At 40.2% G+C, this 20,620-nt stretch overlaps 1 protein-coding gene across 12 annotated transcripts in view; it reads left to right on the top strand.

The window, feature by feature from the left end:
- Positions 1 to 20,620, top strand: part of FRMPD4 (FERM and PDZ domain containing 4) — a 900,683-nt gene that overhangs the window by 767,461 nt on the left and 112,602 nt on the right. For all 12 annotated transcript variants that reach the window (XM_012435175.2, XM_021674826.2, XM_064364515.1 and 9 more), the window contains 2 exons: positions 4,570 to 4,730; positions 8,688 to 8,790. In XM_012435175.2, coding sequence (XP_012290598.1) covers positions 4,570 to 4,730; positions 8,688 to 8,790 — 264 coding nt within the window. The remainder of the gene's footprint in view (positions 1 to 4,569; positions 4,731 to 8,687; positions 8,791 to 20,620) is intronic.

Here is a 20,620-nt window from a genome sequence, read left to right as displayed (position 1 = left end):
AAAGTCTCTCACCAATCGATCCTATCAGTTCTCATACTCATACTGTAACTGGGCATTTATTTGTTTCTTGTACAAACTAGAAAGTGTCACCTACTTGAAGAGAAAAATATCTCCCATAATGAGGATACATCAGGACATAAGATTTGCATTAGGCAACATGCTCATAGGTTCATCCTCACTGGGAACGTCTAGTGTGTGCCAGAGAATGGTTCCAGAGTAGGAGTCCCACCGCTGGTCTGTCAGGGTGGCTTCCAAAGATAAAAGCCCAACAATTTCTGCAGCTACTGCCACTCTCACCCTGGTCCAAGCCACCACCCTCAGGGATGGATGTCATGGCCCCCGAAATGCTTCTACCAGTACCCTGTCCTGTCATCAGCAGGGCAGCTGGATCACATGGCTGCTTGTTCCACTCAGAACAAAAGACTCTATCCAAGAGCCTGTGTGATCTGCGCCCTTCCTACACATCACTTCATTACCCGTCACCACCCTGCCTCCAAGCCCACATCCTTACCTGCGCCACAAGCCTTCAGATTGTTCCTGGGCAGGCTCACATCAAGCAAGTTATGCCTCGGGACCTTTGTGCTTCCTGGTCCCTCTGTTGGAAGTGCTCCCCCCGAAATGTTTCCTGACACGTGCTGATCACTGCAGCACCATCACCCACCCACTGCACCCACTCAGCTCTCTATCCTTCCTCCCTGCATTATTTTTCTCCTTAGTGTTTATAATGACTTGCTCTTCCCTCTATTTTACAAATGTATTAGTTTCTTCTTTGTCTCTGAACACTAGCGTGAACACTTTCTTTTTTGTCTGCTTTCTTTCTTAGTGTAATCCCAGAACTGAGAATCCAGAGGGCGTTTTACAAATTGACTAAATGAACAAATGATTGCATTGTGGAGTTGTTTTGCAGAATTAAATGAACTAGCATATGGAAAGCATTTAGAACAAACAATGCTTAGCATGAAATTAATGTTTAATAAATGTCAGGTATCAATAAAAGAATAACATAACAGTTTTTGAATGAATGATGCATTCGATACTATTACTTGTTCCGGTGGGAGGAGGGTAATCAAGCTTCAGATGTTTTAAATATTTTAATGTACATTTACAGTGTGTGCTAGAGGAGATAATCAGGGATATCGTTTGTGTTCTCTTTTCCTGCTGTCTGGAGGGCATACTGTACTACCCTTCTCTAGGCAAGTGGGCGGATCTCAAACTTTGCTGGACTTGGGAATCACCTGGAGATTTTTTAAAAACTGATCCTGTTTCCCATCCCAGATATTCTGATATGGTCAGTCTGGAGTGTAACCCAGGCATTAGGAGTTTTGAAATGCTCCCTGAGTCTTTCTAATGTGCCGCAAAGTTTGGGAATCACTGCCTTAAGCTTTTCACAGAGCTAGCAACAGCAGAAGGAAAAGCCTTCCTCAGTCCCTCTCTATGCTTGGAATCGAGAGTTGTGCCAACCTCGGTTCTAAAACACATGCAGCCATCAGCAAGTCACCCAGCTTTAGCAAACTTTGCCTTCCTTAATTTTATATCTGCTGTGGAAAATGGCAAAAACCCAGAATCCAGGGCCAGGCTCCACAATTTTAAATTGTCCTCTTCCCTCCCTTTCTTCCTTTCTTGTTTCCTTCCCTTCTGTCATCTGGAGATAACAGGACAGAATCGTTTTCAGATGTGGTTCAAAAATGGCATGTTCTGAGATGGTGCTTTCTTACAGAGGAGACCAGAGAACTAAAGTGTCCACCATGCCTAGGTGATACCATTCTCCCCCAGGCATGCCCAGCTGTACCTATTTCAGGTCTGGGAGGGATCAGTGTCTGAAGGTCAACTTCCCACCCATTGGGGCCCACTGTGGGAGTATCAGAGGTCTTCCTGGTGTCCTGGGTTCCATCCCTGGCCTCTCCACTTCTTCCCTGTGTCTTAGTGCCTCCCAGCCTGGGGTCTTGTCTGAGGCTCTTACCCTGGTCACTGGGGCTCACTCTGCATTGGTTTTGCTGGCCTACTCAGGGTCTGGAATTCTGTCCTTTGACATCCAGGCCTCTCCATCTGATCTCCTGCCCACCTGAGTTCTGCCCACCTCTCTTCATCCATTCCAAGAATATACCATATCATGGTAGCCATGTCTAATCTCTGGGTTCAGAAAAACACCTGAACCCACCCTATAATGCCACCAATCTCAGCCTGGACTTTTCCATTAATAGAATGATGGTGGGACATTGGGGATATCACACTAGTGCAGCCAGCATCATGGGTGTGTGACCCATGCAGTGACATAGGACCCTGGACTGGGTTTAATGTTCTGCTGTCTTGAAGTTAGTCATGTTTGAATGAAAGGCTCCACGTTTTCATTTTGCACTGTTCCTGCCAATTATCTAGTGTGCGCCACACTTCAAATCAGAAGACCTGGTATGACTTGCACCTGGCTTACACCTGAGAAGAGTGTGACCTCAGCCAAGTTATTTTTTCTCTCTTGGCATTTGCAAAGAAGGAATGTGAGTGGGGTAAAACTGCCTCCATCATAGGGGAATTTTAAGAATGAAATAAGGTAACAGATGAGTGTTAGCACATGGTGCACAACATGTTGGTTCTCAACGAACCCTTCTCTTTTTCCTATCGTTCCACCTCCCAAGCAGCTAAGTTGAAAACACACTTCCTTTCTGTTTAAAATGCATTTATATGTTTATTTTCCTAGACAGTGATATATACCTAAAGGACAGATCTTAGAAGGTTTTCATTGACCTTACCTAATTCTTATTAATTACACAGAAAGACAACAGGATTCCTTCTTTGCTATCTTTCTTTATTACATTGAACAATATGTTGTCCAGATGGCATGTAGAGTAGCATCTTCCAAGTCATTTTTAAATGATCTTCTTTTACTTATTGAAGAAGATTGCATATAGAGAAAATTGAATCAAACCCATGTCATTGAAATAATCTTAGCCTACATCACATTAAGGAGATTTCTATTGTTCAGACTAATAACTCTTCCACAAAAGAAGACTGTCTTGGACAATGTGCATGAGTGAAGATTAAGAGTCATGGGAGTGGATCTTTGACCCAACCCTCTGGCATACCAGCCATGGGCCCTTAGTGACAGTAAAACAGTATTTTCATCTCAGTTTTGTTATTGGTAAAATGCACAAAATAATACTAGTTCTGCCCTCTCATTCTCAATTTGTGGATCAAATTAGATATCTGTGGAAGCATTCTGAAAATTTTTGAATACTATACAATTTTCAAGTTGGGATTATTGATACGACTTCTGAAGTTTAGGTATTAATGAAAAGATTCATTTGAATCACTTGAAAATCTTTCCATAAAACAAATGCCAAGAGCTAAGTTCTCAACTTCTTTGGAAAGGGAGATGTATTTGGCAACAGGATAACGTGTCACCACCAAAATAATCCCCAATTTTACTGGGGCCAGAAGCCATAGGTATTACCTTCTAAATGTCTAAAACCCTCTGAGGCTGTTTCTCAACATATCAGTTATAACTTGATAGCTTTTCACAAATCTCTTTTTCTCTATTTATTAATTTATGTATTAATTGAGAATCTACTGTGTGCTAGATATTGTTCTAGGCAACTGAAATAAATCAGGGAATAAAACCAAGTTCCTCGTCCTCATACAATATATGTTGCAGTGTTGAATGCAAAACAATAAAAATAACCATAAGATTAAGTATACAGTTTACCCTTGAACAAGATTAAGTATACAGTTGACCCTTGTATGTGGGGCTTAGGGGTGCCAACCCCACATGCAGTCAGAAATCCACATATAACTTTGGATGCCCTCAAAACTCAATTACTGATAGCGTACTGTTGACCGGAAGTCTTACCAATAACGTAACTGTTGATTAACACATATTTTGTATATTATATGCATTATACTCGCATGCTGTGTTCTTACAATAAAGTTAGAGAAAAGAAAATGTTATTAAGAAACTCATAAGGAAGAGGAAATGTATTTATTAATCATTAAGTAGAAGTAGATCATCATAAAGGTCTCCATCCTCATCGTCTTCATATTGAATATGTTAAGGAGGAGGAGGTGGAAGAGGGGATGGTCTTGCTGTCTTAGGGGTGGCAGAGGAGGAAGAAAATCCATGTGTAAGTGGACCTGTGCAGCTCAAACCTGTGTTGTTCAAGAGCCAACTGTATTCTACAGCACATTAGCACATGATTAGTGGTATGGGGAAAAAATAAGTAGAAGAGTGTAAAGGGAATCGGGCATGTTGGGGAGCGGGGTTGCATTTCTGAAATGTCTGGCCAGGATAGTCCTCTTCAAGAAGATCATATGTGAGCAAGAGCTTGAGAGAGGTGAGGCTGGGACATATGCATATCTGCAGGATAGGCATTCCAGGTTGGAGGAACAGCCAATGCAAAAGCCCAACGCAAAAGTGGCCCAGCAAGTAGGCAATGAAAGAAGCATGACTATGGGTCTCCCCGGATCTTTCTCACTCTCTACCAAAAGATAGGTTTTGAAATTAAAGACAATATGATTGCCAGGCCAATGCCTAAGACATACATTGATGCCTTGTTTCTCTTGTATGTGCTTTCTCCACAGTCATATGACACAAGCAATCCCTTTTGACGACCCTCGGTTAGAGAGCTGCCAAATCATCCCTCCGGCTCCTCGGAAGGTGGAGATGAGAAGGGACCCCGTGCTGGGGTTTGGTTTTGTGGCAGGCAGTGAAAAGCCAGTGGTCGTTCGTTCAGTGACACCAGGTAAGTACCCAATCCCGGCCTTGGTTTCCTGGGACTGTCTGCCACACCCTGCCAGAATGACTACTATTCAGTCTCATAAGTGTCCAGGCTGTGAAAGCTGGATATGTTTTTCCAAAACCTGGATAGAGTCACTTCGCCAGAGGGACAGAAATGCCTCCTCAAACTAGGTTTTAAACTGCCAAATCCATCATTATCACCTGACTCGGGAAAATACTGAGCCATCATCTATAATCATGGAAATGACCCACTTCTTAACTTATGAATGCAGACAATAAGAGGCAGGCACTGTACTGTATTACAGTAAGCCCATGATGAACTCTTTAGTAAAAAAAAAAAAAAAAAAACAGGAAGTGGTTACAGTAGGATTGAGTCGTTGGGGTAGTTGGATTATTTTACAAGTATGCATTCCCCTCCCTTCTCATTAGAGGCAGAATAAAGGGAAATCCATACTCCATTGCTGTTGGGCTGGACCAGGTGATTGACATTGGCCAATGGCATATTAGCAAAGATGACATAAGCAATGGCTTGAGATATGCTTGTGCTGTTGATTTTGTTTCCTGAGCTTCTGCCATGGCTATAAGAAGGGAGTGTTTGCCTGGGCATGGTGGCTTATGTCTGTAATCCCAGTACTTTGGGAAACCGAGGCTGGTGGATCACTTGATGCCAGAAATTCAAGACCAGACTGGCCAACATGGCAAAATCCCATCTCTACTAAAAAGACAAAAAATTAGCCAAGCATGGTGGCACATGCCTGCAGTCCCAGCTACTTGGGAGGCTGAGGCATGAGAATCACTTGAACCCAGGAAGGGGAGGTTGCAGTGAGCTGAGATTGTGCTACTGTACTCCAGCCTGGGCAACAGAGTGAGATCCTGTCTCAAAAAAAAGAGAGAGAGAGAGAGTTTTCTCCAGGTAGCTGTGACCTCTTCCACCTGAGTCCCATAATGAACACATGAGACAATAGGCCCGCAGTGGGGAGCCAAGTACAGCCTCATCTGCAGTTTGGTACAGAACTGTCCAGCTAAGCCAGGCTGAAATCAACCAGTCTGCGGTTGCCCTGAAGACCCATAAGCATGAGAAGAAGTGATCGTTGGACACCTATTGAGCTTTGGGGTGATTTGTTATACGGCAAATGCTGACTAATACAGTACATGTCAAATCTTTAAAATTCTACAACGTTAGATATTAATGTACTTTCCCTTGATCATTCACATTAGAGTATACAGATGTTCCACTGTCAACACAACTGAATACAATAGACTATGATACAATCAGCTGAAGTGGGCTGTCTTTGACTTTGCAGAAACAATGTGCTTTTATTATTTATTTATTATATATGTATTTATGTGCTTACTGTAATGGACTCATATTGGATTTATTTTCAGAAAAAAAGGAAATTATCTTCCATGTCCTTTCTTTCCAGGATTTTGCAAATCAGTAACAGAGTTCAGCAGTAAAGTGAGCACAGACTCTGCCATCAGACTGCCTGAGCCTGACTCCTACCTCTGCCCCTTTTTAGACTTTTTAGCTTCCATGTGAAATTCCCTGCATTTCAGTCTGATGTAACTTCTCTACATCCTCTGTATAATAGGGATCAGAGTAGTATCTACCTTGTAGGACTATGAAGAGGATACAATAAATTACAAGAGTGCCGGGTACATCCTGGTCTTTCCGTAGATGTTTATTTTTCTTGTTATCATTATTTAACTCTAAAAAGTTTGGCCAGTTGAGTCTCTCAATTAAGGGAAACAAAAGCCAACTAGCGTCCTGGTATAGATGTTTAAATTTGATTTAATTTTTTATTTTTCATTATTTTGACATAATATGCCCCAGGGCAAGCACCCCAAATAATTAACCACTTTAGACTTGTGTTATCTGCTAAAGTTTTTTATTTCATTAAATATAGATCATATTTTATTTCTCTGTGTAGGATTGTTGAGCTTGACACAATTGAGAATTCTCAAAACAGATTTCTTGCTTCTTTTGTTAACATGCTTTGTAAAACAAAAATCGAAGCAATGTAGATCATATAGAAGAGAAAGTAAAAAAAAATAAAAAACCTGAATTCCTACTACCAAGAGACAGCCGTTATTGATGTAGACAGAGATACTATGTATAGTAGAGATAATTCCATGCATACACAAGCACACATATGTATTACATATCAGATAATGTATTTTATACATACGTAAAACACATATGTAGATGTGTGTGTGTGTACACACATTTTTCCTAAATGGAATAATATTTGGCATGCTGTTTTATAATATTGGGATACTCTAATACCTCTGATTATGAGATTATCCAAAGTATGTGTCTTCCCAGGAGCTGAACGGAGATTCAGAGTCTTATTTTTCTTTTCTTTGTATCATCTCACTGTTCCTACAACCTCTCTCCTTCTTTGCCCTCAATTCTCCTTAGCTGCAAAGATACTAATACCTACTGTTATACAATTTTGAGAAGAGCAGAAAAAAAGTAAAAACAAAGGTCAGAGAGTACTATTTCCAGTTATTTTTATGAGTGAAATTGCTGGTCATACAAGCTGTGTCTATCATAAAAATGACTCTACAGAAGTACCAAGTGATTTCAGTGCGTGACTAGATTTTCTATAGTAGGCAATCCAGACTTCAAAGTGAAGGCCGTGAGACAGTTCTCTTGAAGTGTGCCACGCTTTTGTATTTTGGATCGGACAGTGTGTTGCTTCTCCAGAATTCTTGATTAAAGTTGCTTGATTAGACAAGAATAGTTTCATTTGATCAAAAAGCATAGGTCAAATGTAAGAGTATGTTAATCTGAGAGTGACTTTCTTATTGGAATAGTTAACATTCATCCTTCAGTTACTTTGAAAATTTTTCTGTATTTGACCAGCATTTGATTTCTAACCACTTGTTTGACTAAATTTGAGTGATTGCTTGCACATAATTTAATACTTACAGTAAGTTTCCCAAGTGGTTTTTCTGAATTCCTTATGCATGCAAACACTGAATCCCACATCTGTAAAGTGAATATTTTCTATCACTAATACGAGGACATGTTAAGGTTCCGCTACTCTCTTACTTCACAGAAGGAAGACGAATTTATGCTACAGCTTAAGTGACATATATGCCTAGTGTCTGGGTGGGTAGAAAACAACTCAATTACTTTCAGTTCCATGTTGTGGTTATGAAGTGCTCATTTCAATTACTAAATGAAGTAACAGCAATAATATTTGAAAGATAACGTTTCAGCTGCACCTATCACCTGGTGTCAGACCCGTGGAAATAGAGTTAAAATTATAGTACCATATGCTACCATATCAATATTTGGGAGGTAATTGCACATGTCTACAGCTAAATCCAGGTAATTGTTTTTAGGTCTTACTTGAATACAGATGTATGCTTCACACGGATGTGATTTTAAGTTTATGTGTCAAGAGACCTGGCAGTGACTAGGTTCTGAATTACAGGAGCAAGTTCAAAGGAGACACTGGCCATTCTAAACTTGCAAGAGTCCAAGCTAAGATCTAGACCTACCTTCAAGTCAAATCTTTAACCTGTGTGAACCTCAATTATCTCATTATATGGAAGGGATTATAGTATTCCGTGAAGTTACTAGGCCAAGAATTTAACCCATTGCCTTGTGCTTGCGAGAAATGCATTATCTCACCCTGCACCCCTGCAGGGTAACAAGATCTCAGGTGATTCACCATAAAGTGTGAGAAGCACTGCTAGACTGAGTCTCAATCTTGCTTGTAAAGTTTTAGAAAAATGTGGATGCCTGGGTCCCACCCCGAAAGATTCTTATTTAATTGGTCAAGATACAGCCTGGGCCTCAGAAATGTCCAAAGAACACCCAAGTGTGGTTGTGTTTCGGTTTTGCTGATAGCACCATTCGCTCACGGTGAACCATGATCAGGGGAGGAGGCTTAGGATGGGTTGCCAATGTTTTTCTTACCTGTGCTTCATTCTCCTTTGTCTCCAGGTGGCCCCTCGGAAGGCAAGCTGATCCCGGGAGATCAGATTGTAATGATTAATGATGAACCGGTCAGTGCTGCACCCAGAGAGCGGGTCATCGATCTGGTCAGGTGGGTGACTCATTCACCTGTGTCCTGTCTGCCTTGAAGGCTGCTGCACAGCTCTGAGATCTGAACTAGCAGAGGAAGAGCCTCCTGTGGGACAATTTAGGACAGAAACACAAGCCAACACATTCGCATCATTGAAAATGCTGCTGACACTGACCTGTAGTATAAAAACACATGCTCCATAAACACAAAATACCTCATTGTCCACTCTCTGTTAACATTGAGGGTACACGTGCTTCAGATGAAAATTTTTATGACTCCTATATCCAAAGGTTGCATTTTATTCCTTCCAGAATTACTAACACATTGATTTTTCGTAATCACGGAGATCAAAATGCAATACCTGAACTCACCATAAGTGATGAGTAATTTTATATACATAATCCCATGGATATACAAACATACAGTTCACTGATAATTCATATTTGACTAAGTGCTTCATTACTGAATTTTGAGATTATCTAATACGGCGATAGGATGATTAGGTCAAGGCTAAGAGTTTGTAAAACACGCTTGGTTTATTGGTTTAGTTTTATTGTAGATATAAGTAGTTTGTTATGTGACATTCTTAATGGGGCACCAGAAAATGTGTTTTATGTTAAAAATATTGGTCAGGAACCCCCTTAGAAGCCCACTGGAGTTATACTTCCTTACTGAATTTACAGAAAAAGAGATCTTTACAAGTTTTTCAAATGAAGAAGCTGGGCCTATCATATGAATGGATTCATTCATGCTATGGGAGTGTTAAGGAATAAGGAGACATGACATTTGTCTTTTATAAACTGATATTTTCAACCAAGATTGAAGCCAAAGCTGAGGTTATCAGAACACTTTTCACTGAAGAGGGGATTTCCTAACGTTTATGCTCACTCATTACAAAAAGTATTATGTTGGTACAAAAGTCATTGCGACTTTTGCCATTACTTCCAATCGCAAAAACAGCAGTTACTTTTGTACCAACCTAATCCATCTGTACTTTGGGAAAGGGATTAAGTGGAGTATTTCTGGGGTCTTTCAGAGAAAATTTTTTCTCAAGCCTAGTTCAGCTTTTGCTTCACAAAGAGGTTCTGGGGGTCAAGAACTCTTGGAAGAACTGGGAGAGGGGCAAAAAGAGAAATAGAAAGAGAAGGCACTCACTTTTAGTATAAGCAGTCATCCCAGTTTTAGCATTTAAAAGGCCCATATCCCAGGAAAACCCCCTCAGTCCTGGAATGGTTGGTCACTGCTATGGTCTAAATGTTAGTGTCCCCCCAAAATTTGTATGTTCGAAACTAATACCCAATGTGATTTGTATTAAGAAATGGGGCCTTTAGGGAAGTGATTAAGTCATTTGATCTCTGCCATCATGAATGGGATTAGTATCCTTATAAAAGGTTGAAGAGAATTGCTTTGCTCCTTTTCCCATGTAAAGACACAGTGACAAAATGCCATCTTTGAGTAATGGGGCCTTTACCAAACACCAAATCTTCTGGAAGATCTTGGACTTCACTTTCTCCAGAACTGTGAGAAATAAATTTCAATTATTTGTAAATTACCCAGTGTAAGGTATTTTGTTATAGCAGCTCTAACAGACTAACACAGTCACTCTATTTCAGTCTGGGCTTAACGGTCACTCTACTTCATGTGGGCTTAGTTCCCAGATGACTAGAAAAGTCATACCTTTACTTCTGGGGCATCCAGGTCTCCAAAGAACGATCTTACACAGGAGCAGACACTGAGACTTGTGTCATATTCACTGTGCATCAGGAACAAGATCTGGGAAAGTCTCCAATCTTTCTATGGACAAGGGGAGCCAGAACAGGGAAAGATTCTGCATGTAAGAGCCCTTGGAAGGGAGCAGCAGTGTTCATTTGGAAGAACTTCTCTCTTGAGATGGGTGTGGGTGTCAGCAGGGGCACACCTCATCTAGGCAGGCTCTGAACCTTCTATTAGCTTGCATCCTGGAGTGCCATGTTTGGGCTTGATGGCAGAAGTTGTGTGGACATTTTGTTGTCCCCTAGGTGTGCACCTCTGTGATTAGTACTATTGATTTCTGTGCTTGGAGGATGATAGAAGAAATAAAATGTCTGTGTTTAGGTTGGCTGTGATTTAATTGCCTGCTGCAGGACAGTGACAGAGAAAAACCTATCTGAAAGTGTGATCACTTCCTAGCAATTCTTCCAGGGACATGTAAAAAGATTATTTACGAAGAAGATATTTTCTTTCTGGTTTAATGCTTGTAGAAGAAAATGGCATATCTGTAAACAAAGCGCTCTCTGTAGAACTTTACATATAAGAAAAAGAACCAGTTAAAAGAGAGGATGGCAAACAGTTCCAAGTTCAAATCCAGCCTGCCACATGTTTTTGCAAAGTCCCTCAGCTAAGAAAGGTAGGATTTTTTTAACCATTTTTTAAAAGTTGAAAAATATATTTTGTGAGACATGGAAATCATATAAAATTCAGATTTTAGTATCCATAAATATTTTGGTGGGTATAGCCATGTTTGCTCATTTACATTTGATCTATGTCTGCTTTCCTGCTACAACAGCAGAGTTGAGTAGTTGCAACAGAAACTGTCTGGCTCACAACCTTTTCACTCTTATTAAACCACAGTGTTAAAATAATGTATGTCTCACTAATGAAAATGATCACGCATTAGAAAATATTCCTATGCCTTCCCATAAGCTTAGTCATCTGTCTGCCATAATGTGTACTAACCTAAACATTTAACTCTTGTAAAATAATCCCCTTTTTACTGGACCCCTCAGCTGATATATGTTTTGAGGTCTATATCTTACACAAAATAAATTCCCTTTCTGTATAATAAAAAAACATCCCATTTTCTGAGTCACTAAGGAAATTGGGAAAAACACTCATCATTTTGATAACACTGTAAATTTCTCTCTTTAAAAATTGGCATCCATTTACTGTCTTTGGTGATGTAGTCTTGTTCCTTTTACCCCATCACAGCATGTGTTCATGGATCATTTTTTGTTTCCAGATACATTTGTTTCTTGGTGGATTATTTTTCTTATCATTGGGTTACTCTATTATAGAAAAGTATTCTTTTCTTGTGAAAATGAAAAAATTTAGCAGAAACCAATTTACTGCTATACTAACGACATTTTGGTTTTTCATGTAGTCTCGAAAAGCTATAATTGCTGCACTGAAATTAGATGAGTTCTGTTCACTTCATAGTCTTCTAAGTTGTTAACTCTAACTCAGACTTTATAGTGTTTGAGGAGGAAAATCTTTGAAGAATCCATGCCCTTTACAAATTACCGTATCTTTCTTCTTTAAAAGTATCTAAGAATGACTTTCTTTTCACAATTAGACTAATTACCTTGAAGCACTCTCCAAAATTTTATTTTTAAGAAGTAAGGAGTATTACTTCAAGTAGAATCATTATGAATTGTGCCCTGCCTTCCCACTCCCAAGGCTGGCTGGCCCAATTAAATTCATTTGACTTCCACAAAGAAGTATTGAGGATTAACAGACATCATGTAAGACACTGAGCATATATAGATACATACGCATAATTCTTGCCCTTGAGGAGAAGACTTCTAATTAATTTCCCTATATTTATGACAGGACAAGGCTGTTGACGAGGGTAGTATTTGGTAGGAATGTTTGGTGGAGACGGATGGTGTGTTAAAAGATGTTATTGATGGTGGTAAAGAGTAGCCATCAACGCGAAGTGGAAGAGCAGGTTTATGCATGAGAAGGGAGTTGTAAAATAGATCTTTTCTTTGACCCCGAAAACCCCAGACCTTCCTGATGAACACTCACTTTCCAACCTGCAGACTTTAAAAAATTCCATTGCCTAGGTGGCTGTCCTGAATCACAACCTCAAAATTTGGTCCTTCAAGGCAGCAACATAAATCTACTAGCTCCTGTTAGACTGAGTGCAGGAAACTTTTGGATTAGAGATGCAATTGGGAACCTGGTAAATGCCATAGACTTCTCCCTCCATCCAGAAAAACCCACATGTATACAAAGTTCTGCATACAATATTAGAATGTTTTTTGATCCCCTAAAGTTAGTCCCAGTTTTAGAGCTGGAGCAGCAGGCTCTAAGAACACTGTCTCCCTTCCTCCCCCTTCCTCAGCACCAGATGCTAACATTGAAGAGTCAAGCACATAAACAGCTTGATCTTATCCTTTTCTATCAGGGCAGTTGAAGTGGAAAATTGCCCATCCCATAATAAGAAGGTACAATGGTCAAACTGGAGACTAATTCCCCTTTCTCCCAACATCTGTAATAGGGAAGCTAACCATCCCTCCATCTGCCTTCTGCCACTACTTACGTTGATTATTCCTGCTGGTCTAATTGATGAGCAGTGTTATAGCTATGGCTATTTATCTACAGAGGGTTGCTCACATCTGTCAGACATGTCACCCTTCTGTTACTAATACCCTGGGAATTGGAGAGCTTTCCTGGGTAGCAATAGTGTTCTTTCAATAAGAAAGTAACTGTAATAAGAAATAAGAATAAATGATAGGGGAGCGACATTAACAAGGTGGCAAAATGAGGTTCCCCACAGGTATCCCCCACAGCAACTATAATCTGGCAGCCACCTATGGACAAAAGTGGCTTTATGGGAGCTTTGAGATCCAAGTTGGTCACTAAACCCTGGTGCACCCCAAGACCAAGGAGGACCATTTGGAGAAGGCAGACCCACCGAGGCCTTGGTGGCAGACTCACTGACTATGATCCCAAATACAGACCCAGAAACAACCACATCCCCCTGTGGAGTTGGCTGCAGTCCTGTTTGGCCTTGGTCCTACAAGGGACCTACAAAGAGTTATACCTACTTGGGCCTTGGGTAACAGATCTGCTGACCTTGGCCCCAGTTGTAGACCCTGAAGTGGCTTGTGACCAAGCTCCAGCCTCTCTCAGCCATTGTCTGGGAGCAGTCCCACCTGTCCAGGGACCTGCTGGGAAACAGGCCAGTTCATACCCCCAGAGGTAGGCCTGTACCTTTTGAAACATCCCTGTAATTCAGCTCCAGCCTCTCTAAGCCATAATCTAGGAGCAGTCATACCCACCCAGAAACCCTCTGGGACACATATTCATTTGTGTCCCCTCAGGCAGGCCACTGATCTCTATCTGAATGTGGATCCTCAAGTGGCCCTATAACCTGGGTCTAGCTCCTCTCAGGCATGGTCAGGGAGTGGTCCTACCTGTCCAGGGATCCAGAAGGAGACAGGTTCCTCTGTGCCCTAGAGGCAGACTTGCCAACTTTGATCCAACTGCAGATCCTGAAACAGCCCTGAAACTCAATTTCAGCCACTCTCATCTGCTGTTCAGGAGCAATCCTGCATCCCTGACCCCACCCAGGGACCTGCTGAGTCATATGCCCATTTGTGCCACCACAGACAGGCCTGCCAGCCTTGGTCCAACTACAGATCTTAAAGCAGCACTGTGATCCAGCTCCAGCCCTTGCACAGCCACAGTCCTTCCCACCCAGGAAACCATAAGGAGCCATGTCCATCTGTGTCCCCAGAAGCAGGCCTGTGGATTTTGATCTTGACTGTGGACCCTGAAGTAGCCTTATGACTCATTTCCAGCCCCTCTCAGCCATAGTCCAAGACCAATTCTTCTTACTCAGAAACCCACCCAGTGGTCCAGCAGAAACCCTCCCAGGGATCTGGTGGAAGCCACAATGATCTGTGTACCTAGTAACAGGCCCATGATCTGTGGAAACTTGTCCTAGCACCAGCCCAATTACTGAGGAACCTAGAAGTATTCCAGTCCACTCAGGGAGGAGATAGGGTCCATGCTCTCCCAAGGCTCTCCCATTGCAAGACCCCATTACAGATCTAGCGGTAGTCACATTATCTACCTCTACAGTAATGGCAGAGGCAATCTCATCAGTCAACAAGAGAAGGTCTTTACCTGCTGAAACCAGTCTATAAAGACCAGCCTATAAAGACTGGAAGAGGGCCAGTTATAGTAACTCACATCTGTAATTCCAGTACTTTGGGAGGCCAAGGCAGGTGGATCGTTTGAGATCAGGAGTTTAAGACCTGCCTGGTCAACATGGTGACACTCAGTCTCTACTAAAAAAAAAAAAAATTAGCCTGCTGTGGTGGTGTGAACCTGTAGTCCCAGCTACTCTGGAGGCTGAGGTGGGCTGATCACTTGAACCCAGGAGGCAGAGGTTGCAATCAGCTGAGATCACACCACTGCACTCTAGCCTGGGCAACAGAGCAAGACTCCATCTTAAAAACAAACACACACGACTGAAAGAGATGTTTGCCCCCTCAAATGCACAGATACCAATCCAAGGCTATATGAATCATGAAGAATCAAGCAAACATGGCACCCCAAAAGGAAACTGTTAAGGCTTCAGTAAGCAGCCTCTAAGATATATAATTTGAGATATATAAATTGCATGAAAAATAATTCAAAATAATCACCTTGATGAAGCTCAGTGGAATACAAGAGAACACAGACCACTAAGCAAAAACAAAAAAAAAAAAATACATAAACAAAATAAAAAGTTTAATAAAGAAATAAAGGCCAGGCATGGTGACTCACGCTTGTAATTCCAGCACTTTGGGAGGCCAAGGCGGGCAGAGGCTTGAGCTCAGGAGTTCAAAACCAGCCTGGGCAACATGGCAAAACCCTGTCTCTAGAAAAAAAAATGCAAAAATTAGCCAGGATGGTGGCTTATACCTGTAGTCCCAGCAACTTGGGAGGGTGAGGTGGGAGGATGATTTCAAGCCCGGAGGCAGAGATTGCAGTGAGCCAAGATCACACCACTGTACTGTAGCCTGGGCAACAGAGCCAGACCTTATTTCAAAAAAAGAAAAGAAAAAAGGAAAGGAAAAGAGAGGAGAGGAGAGGGGAGGGGAGGAGAGGGGAGGAGAGGGGAGGAGAGGGGAGAAGAGGGGAGAACCATTGAAAAGGACCAAATGGAAATCCTAGAGCTAGAGGATACAATGACAAAACTGAACATTTTAATAGCTTCAACAGAAGACTCAATTATGCAACAGAATCAGTGAATGTGAAGATAGGCTATTTGAAATTACCCATTTAGAGGAACAGAAAGTAAAAAGAATCAAAAAGAGTAAAGGAAGCATACAGGACCTATGAGATACCATTAATTGAATGAATATTTGCATTACGGGAATATTAGAAGGAGAAAGGAAAAAAGGGAAGAAAGCTTATTTAAAGAAATAATAGCTGAAATGTCCCAAATCTTGAAGGGATATGGACATCCAGATTTATACAAATCAAAGGATCTCAAGGAGAATCAATTCAGACTACTCTAAGCCACATTATAACTAAATTGTCAAAAGCCAAACACAGGCATAGAATATTGAAAGCAGCAAGAGAAAAGCTACTTGTCACATACAAGAAAACCCTTATAAAACTATCAGTGGATTGCTCATCAGAAACCTTGCAGGCCCCGAGTGGATGATATATTCAAAATGCTGAGAAGAACTGCCAACCAAGAATACTTAGCCAAGGGCAGTGGTACCTACCTGTAGTCTTAGCTATTTGGGAGGCTCAGGCTAGAGGATTGCTTGAACCCAGGAGTTTGAGACCAGCCTGGGCAACACAGTGAAATCCCATCTCAAAAAAAGAATACTATACCCAACAAAGCTGTCCTTCAGAAATAAAAGAGAGAGAAAGATATTCCTAGATAAACAAAAGCTGAAGGAGTTCGTTGCCACTATATCTGCCTTAGAAGAAATGCTACAGGGAGTTCTTCAAGTTGAAATGAAAGGATGCTAAGTAACTACCTGAAAACATATGAAAGTATAAATTTCACTGATAAAGGAACTACATAGTTAAATTCAGAGTACTCTAATACTGCAATGGTAGTGTATAAATCACTTTTAACTATACTGTGAAAGTTAAAAGACAAAAGTATTAAAAAGTAACTACAGCTACAACTTGTTAATGAAAATACAATATGCGAAGTATTACGTCAATAACGTATAATTTGGGGGAAGGGAGAATTAAAAGTGTGGAGTTTTGTATACAATTGAAATTAGGTTGTTATCAGCTTAAAATTAACTGTTATAACCATAAAGTGTTTTATGTAAGCCTCTTGGTAACCACAAAGAAAAAACTATTAGTAGATACACAAAAGATGAAGAGAAAGGAATCAAAGTATATATTAAAAAATATTAACAAATCACAGGGAAACACAAGAAGAGAGGAAGAAAGGGACAAAGGCACTACAAAACAGCCTGAAAACAATTAACAAAATAACAAGAGTCAAACAATAGTTAGTTTGTTCAATAGATAGTTTGATAATACTCAAACCTTTCTATAATAGGAACTGTAGAAGGAGAAGAAAGACAAAAGGGGCCAGAAAGCATATCTTTAAAAATAATTGCTGACAAATGAGATTACATCAAGCTAACAGCATCTGCACAGCAAAGGATACAGTCAACAAGATAAAAAGACTGCTCATAAGATGGGACAAAATATTTGCAAACTATTCATCTGACAAGGCATTAATAATAATAATATATAAGGAGCTCAAAGAGTTCAATAGAAAAAAAGAACAGTCCAATTAAAAGTGGGCAAAAGATCTGAATAGACATTTCTCAAAAGAAGACATAGAAATGATCAACAGATATATAAAAAATGCTCAACATCACTAATCACCAGAGAAATGCAAATGAGAATCACAATGAGATATCATCTCACTGCAGTTACAATAACTTTTATTAAAAGACAGGCAATAACAGATGCTGGAGAGGACGTTGAGAAAGGGAACCCTCATACCATCAGTGTTGGTGGGTATGTAAACTAGTACAGCTACTAGGAAATACAATATGGAGGTTCCTCAAAAAAACTACTAGATATATATTCAAAATAAAGGAAATCAATATATCAAAGAGATATCTATACTCTCATGTTTACTGCAGCACTATTCACAATAGCCAAAATATGAAATCAACCTAAGTGTTCATCAATGGATGAATGGATAAAGAAAATGAATGTAGTATATATACACAGTGGAATATTATTCAGCAATAAAAAAAGAAATCCTTTATTTGCAGCAAAATGGATGGAACTCCAGGTCATTAGGTTAAGTAAAATAAGCCAGACACAGAAAGACAAATTTTTATTCACATGTGGCAGCTTAAAAATTGGATCTCAGGAAGATAGAGAGTAGTTGATAGTTGCCAGTGGCCGAGAAGGGTGCAGCGGAGGGAGGGATAGAGAGATTGACAAATGGGTACAAAAATACAATTAGATGAATAAATAAGACCTAGTGTTTTATAGATCAGTAGAGTGACTACAGTTAATAGTAATACATTGTATATTTCAAAATAGCTAGAGGAGAATTATTCAAGTGTTTCCAATATAAAGTTAAATGTTTAAGATGATAGATATCCCAATTACCCTGATTTAATCATTACTCATATGAATATATCAAGATATTACATGCACCCCCAAAATATATACATCTATTATGTATCAATAAAAAAAGTTTATTAAAAAATTATAATAGTAGAAAACTTTTCCATTGTGGGGATAGCAACACTTAGTTACAGGAAGCATACAGATTTCCAAATCAAATTTAATCCAAAGGCTGGACATGGTGACTCACACCTGTAATCCTAGCATTTTGGGAGGCCAAAGTGGGAGGATCACTTGAGGCCAAGAGTTTAAGACCAGCCTAAGCAACATAGTGAGACCTTGTCACTACAAAAAAAAAAATTGAAATTAGCTGGGTGTGGTGATACACACCTGTAGTTCCAACTACTCGAGAGGCTGAGGCAGGAGAATCACTTGAGCCCAGGAGTTGAGGCTGCAGTGAGCTATGATGGCACCACTGCACTGCAGCCTGGGTTACAGAGAGAGATCCTGTCTCAAAAATCAAATCGAATCAAATCAATCCAAAGAGGAGTACACCAAGACATATATTAATCAAACTACCAAAAATCAAAGACAAAGAAAACATTTTGAAAGCAGCAAGAAACTAGAAACACGTCATATTAAAAGGAGTGCCAATACAACTGTCAGCAGATTTCTCAGCAGAAACCCTACAAATCAGGACCTAGTGGTCGAAAGCGGGCCAATTCTAATGATGTGGCACATTAAGTTTTTCTTACTTGGTGGGCCCAGCAAATGACAGAGCTATAATTGGGCTTTAGAACCTGAGTCTTACCTTGTATGCCCAGTAGACACACTCCATTTTTGGAATATACACAAGTAGTGTGTCTCCTATCCCAGGATTGCTAAGCAGTTGCCTTGATTTTAGTAGGGAATTCTCAGGAGTACCTGCTTATTGCATTCGGTGGGAGATTGGCAAAATGATTCAGAGCAAAATAGACCATTTAGAAGGGATCCATGTAAAAATTAGATCTTAGCACACCTGTCTTTTTATCAGCCCCTCCTCATCAGAATTATAATGGAAAGTCAAATCAGATCATGTTCCAGGGGCACTCTGTCTGCGGAAGAATACATTAGAAGGATCACCTTCCTGCCTAATGTTAGCTGAACTTAGGTGTACCATGATGCTGCTTAGTAAAATAACAAAGCAGGGCCAGGTGCAGTGACTCATGCCCATAATCCCAGCACTTTGGGAGGCCAATGGGGGTGGAACACGAGGTCAGGAGTTCGAGACCAACCTAGACAACATAGTGAAACCCTGTCTCTACTAAAAATACAAAGATTAGCAGGGCATGGTGGCACGTGCCTATAGTCCCAGCTACTCGGGAGGCTGAGGCAGGAGAATCACTTGAACCTGGGAAGCAGAGGTTGCTATGAGCTGAGATTGTACCATTGCACTCCAGCTTGGGCGACAGAGTGAGACTTTGTCTCAAAAAAAAAAAAAAAAAAAACAAAGGATATCTACCAAGCTTCTGACACATAAAATATGCACAGTGATGTATAATATAATAAGGCCTTATTATATTAAGACCAGCAAGCAACTCCAGAAACAGCTCTGTGGTATGCTGACACTACAAATTGTAATCTCACCTTATACCTACATGCAGTGTACATGTTTTCTGATAATTGCAAATTATAGAGTCTGAGGAGAAAGAAGCTGGTGATCCTAGAAAATGGAAAGCGTGAGAAAACATTATAACAAGGCTAAAGTAAAAAAAGGGAGTTGGGAGCATAGTTCATAAAAGCCATAATGATATGTAATGATGGAAATTAACAAGAAAAATGGCTTCACCCAAATTATCTTAATGTTCTTAGATTTTGTTAATGACCATCTCCCACTCACTTATTAAGTCTTTTCACTACTGTAGATGCTTTTATACAACTCATGTATGGAAAATGAATGTTAAAGATTAAAGAATCAGAATAAATTTTAAATTAGGGCTTGTTTTCAATGATCTCATATGGTTGACACTTACTGAACGTCTTAACATCTTATATTAAGAAAAAAATGGAAGGAGATAATTATTGAACCAATGCCATGTTCTGTTCATCCTTTGGAACTACAAATTTGCAAATGATTTTTCTATAAGTAGATGAAAAGAGAAAAAGAAGTCATCTTGGTGAGGCTGTACATTTTCCTTGTGGTCAGATCACGCCCAGAACCAAAGTATAAGCCTTATTCCCTAGAGAGAATGGAGAGTTATGGGAGCTTACAGCAAAATCTGTTTTTACAGATAACACAGTGGGTGGGTGTAGTGGGCAAGAATCTCAGACCACATACTCAGATGTGAGAGAAGTGTAACATTATTTATATATTATCTATAATAATCTGATATTTATTTCAAATCCCCATTTCAGTGTATGTTCAGTTCATCCTGTTTTCCCTAGTGCTGAGTCGACCTTTAGAGGGGTTGTTTTAATGAGAGGAGGTGTTGGGAGATGTGAAGTGTATCCACTCCTCGGTCACATCATCTGTCTTACCAGA

This window comes from Aotus nancymaae, unplaced genomic scaffold (genome assembly GCF_030222135.1).
Source record: "Aotus nancymaae isolate 86718 unplaced genomic scaffold, 86718_ANA_hifiasm-v0.15.2.pri h1tg000058l, whole genome shotgun sequence".
NCBI classification, from domain to species: domain Eukaryota; kingdom Metazoa; phylum Chordata; class Mammalia; order Primates; family Aotidae; genus Aotus; species Aotus nancymaae.
This window is presented reverse-complemented; position numbering and strand designations above follow the sequence as displayed.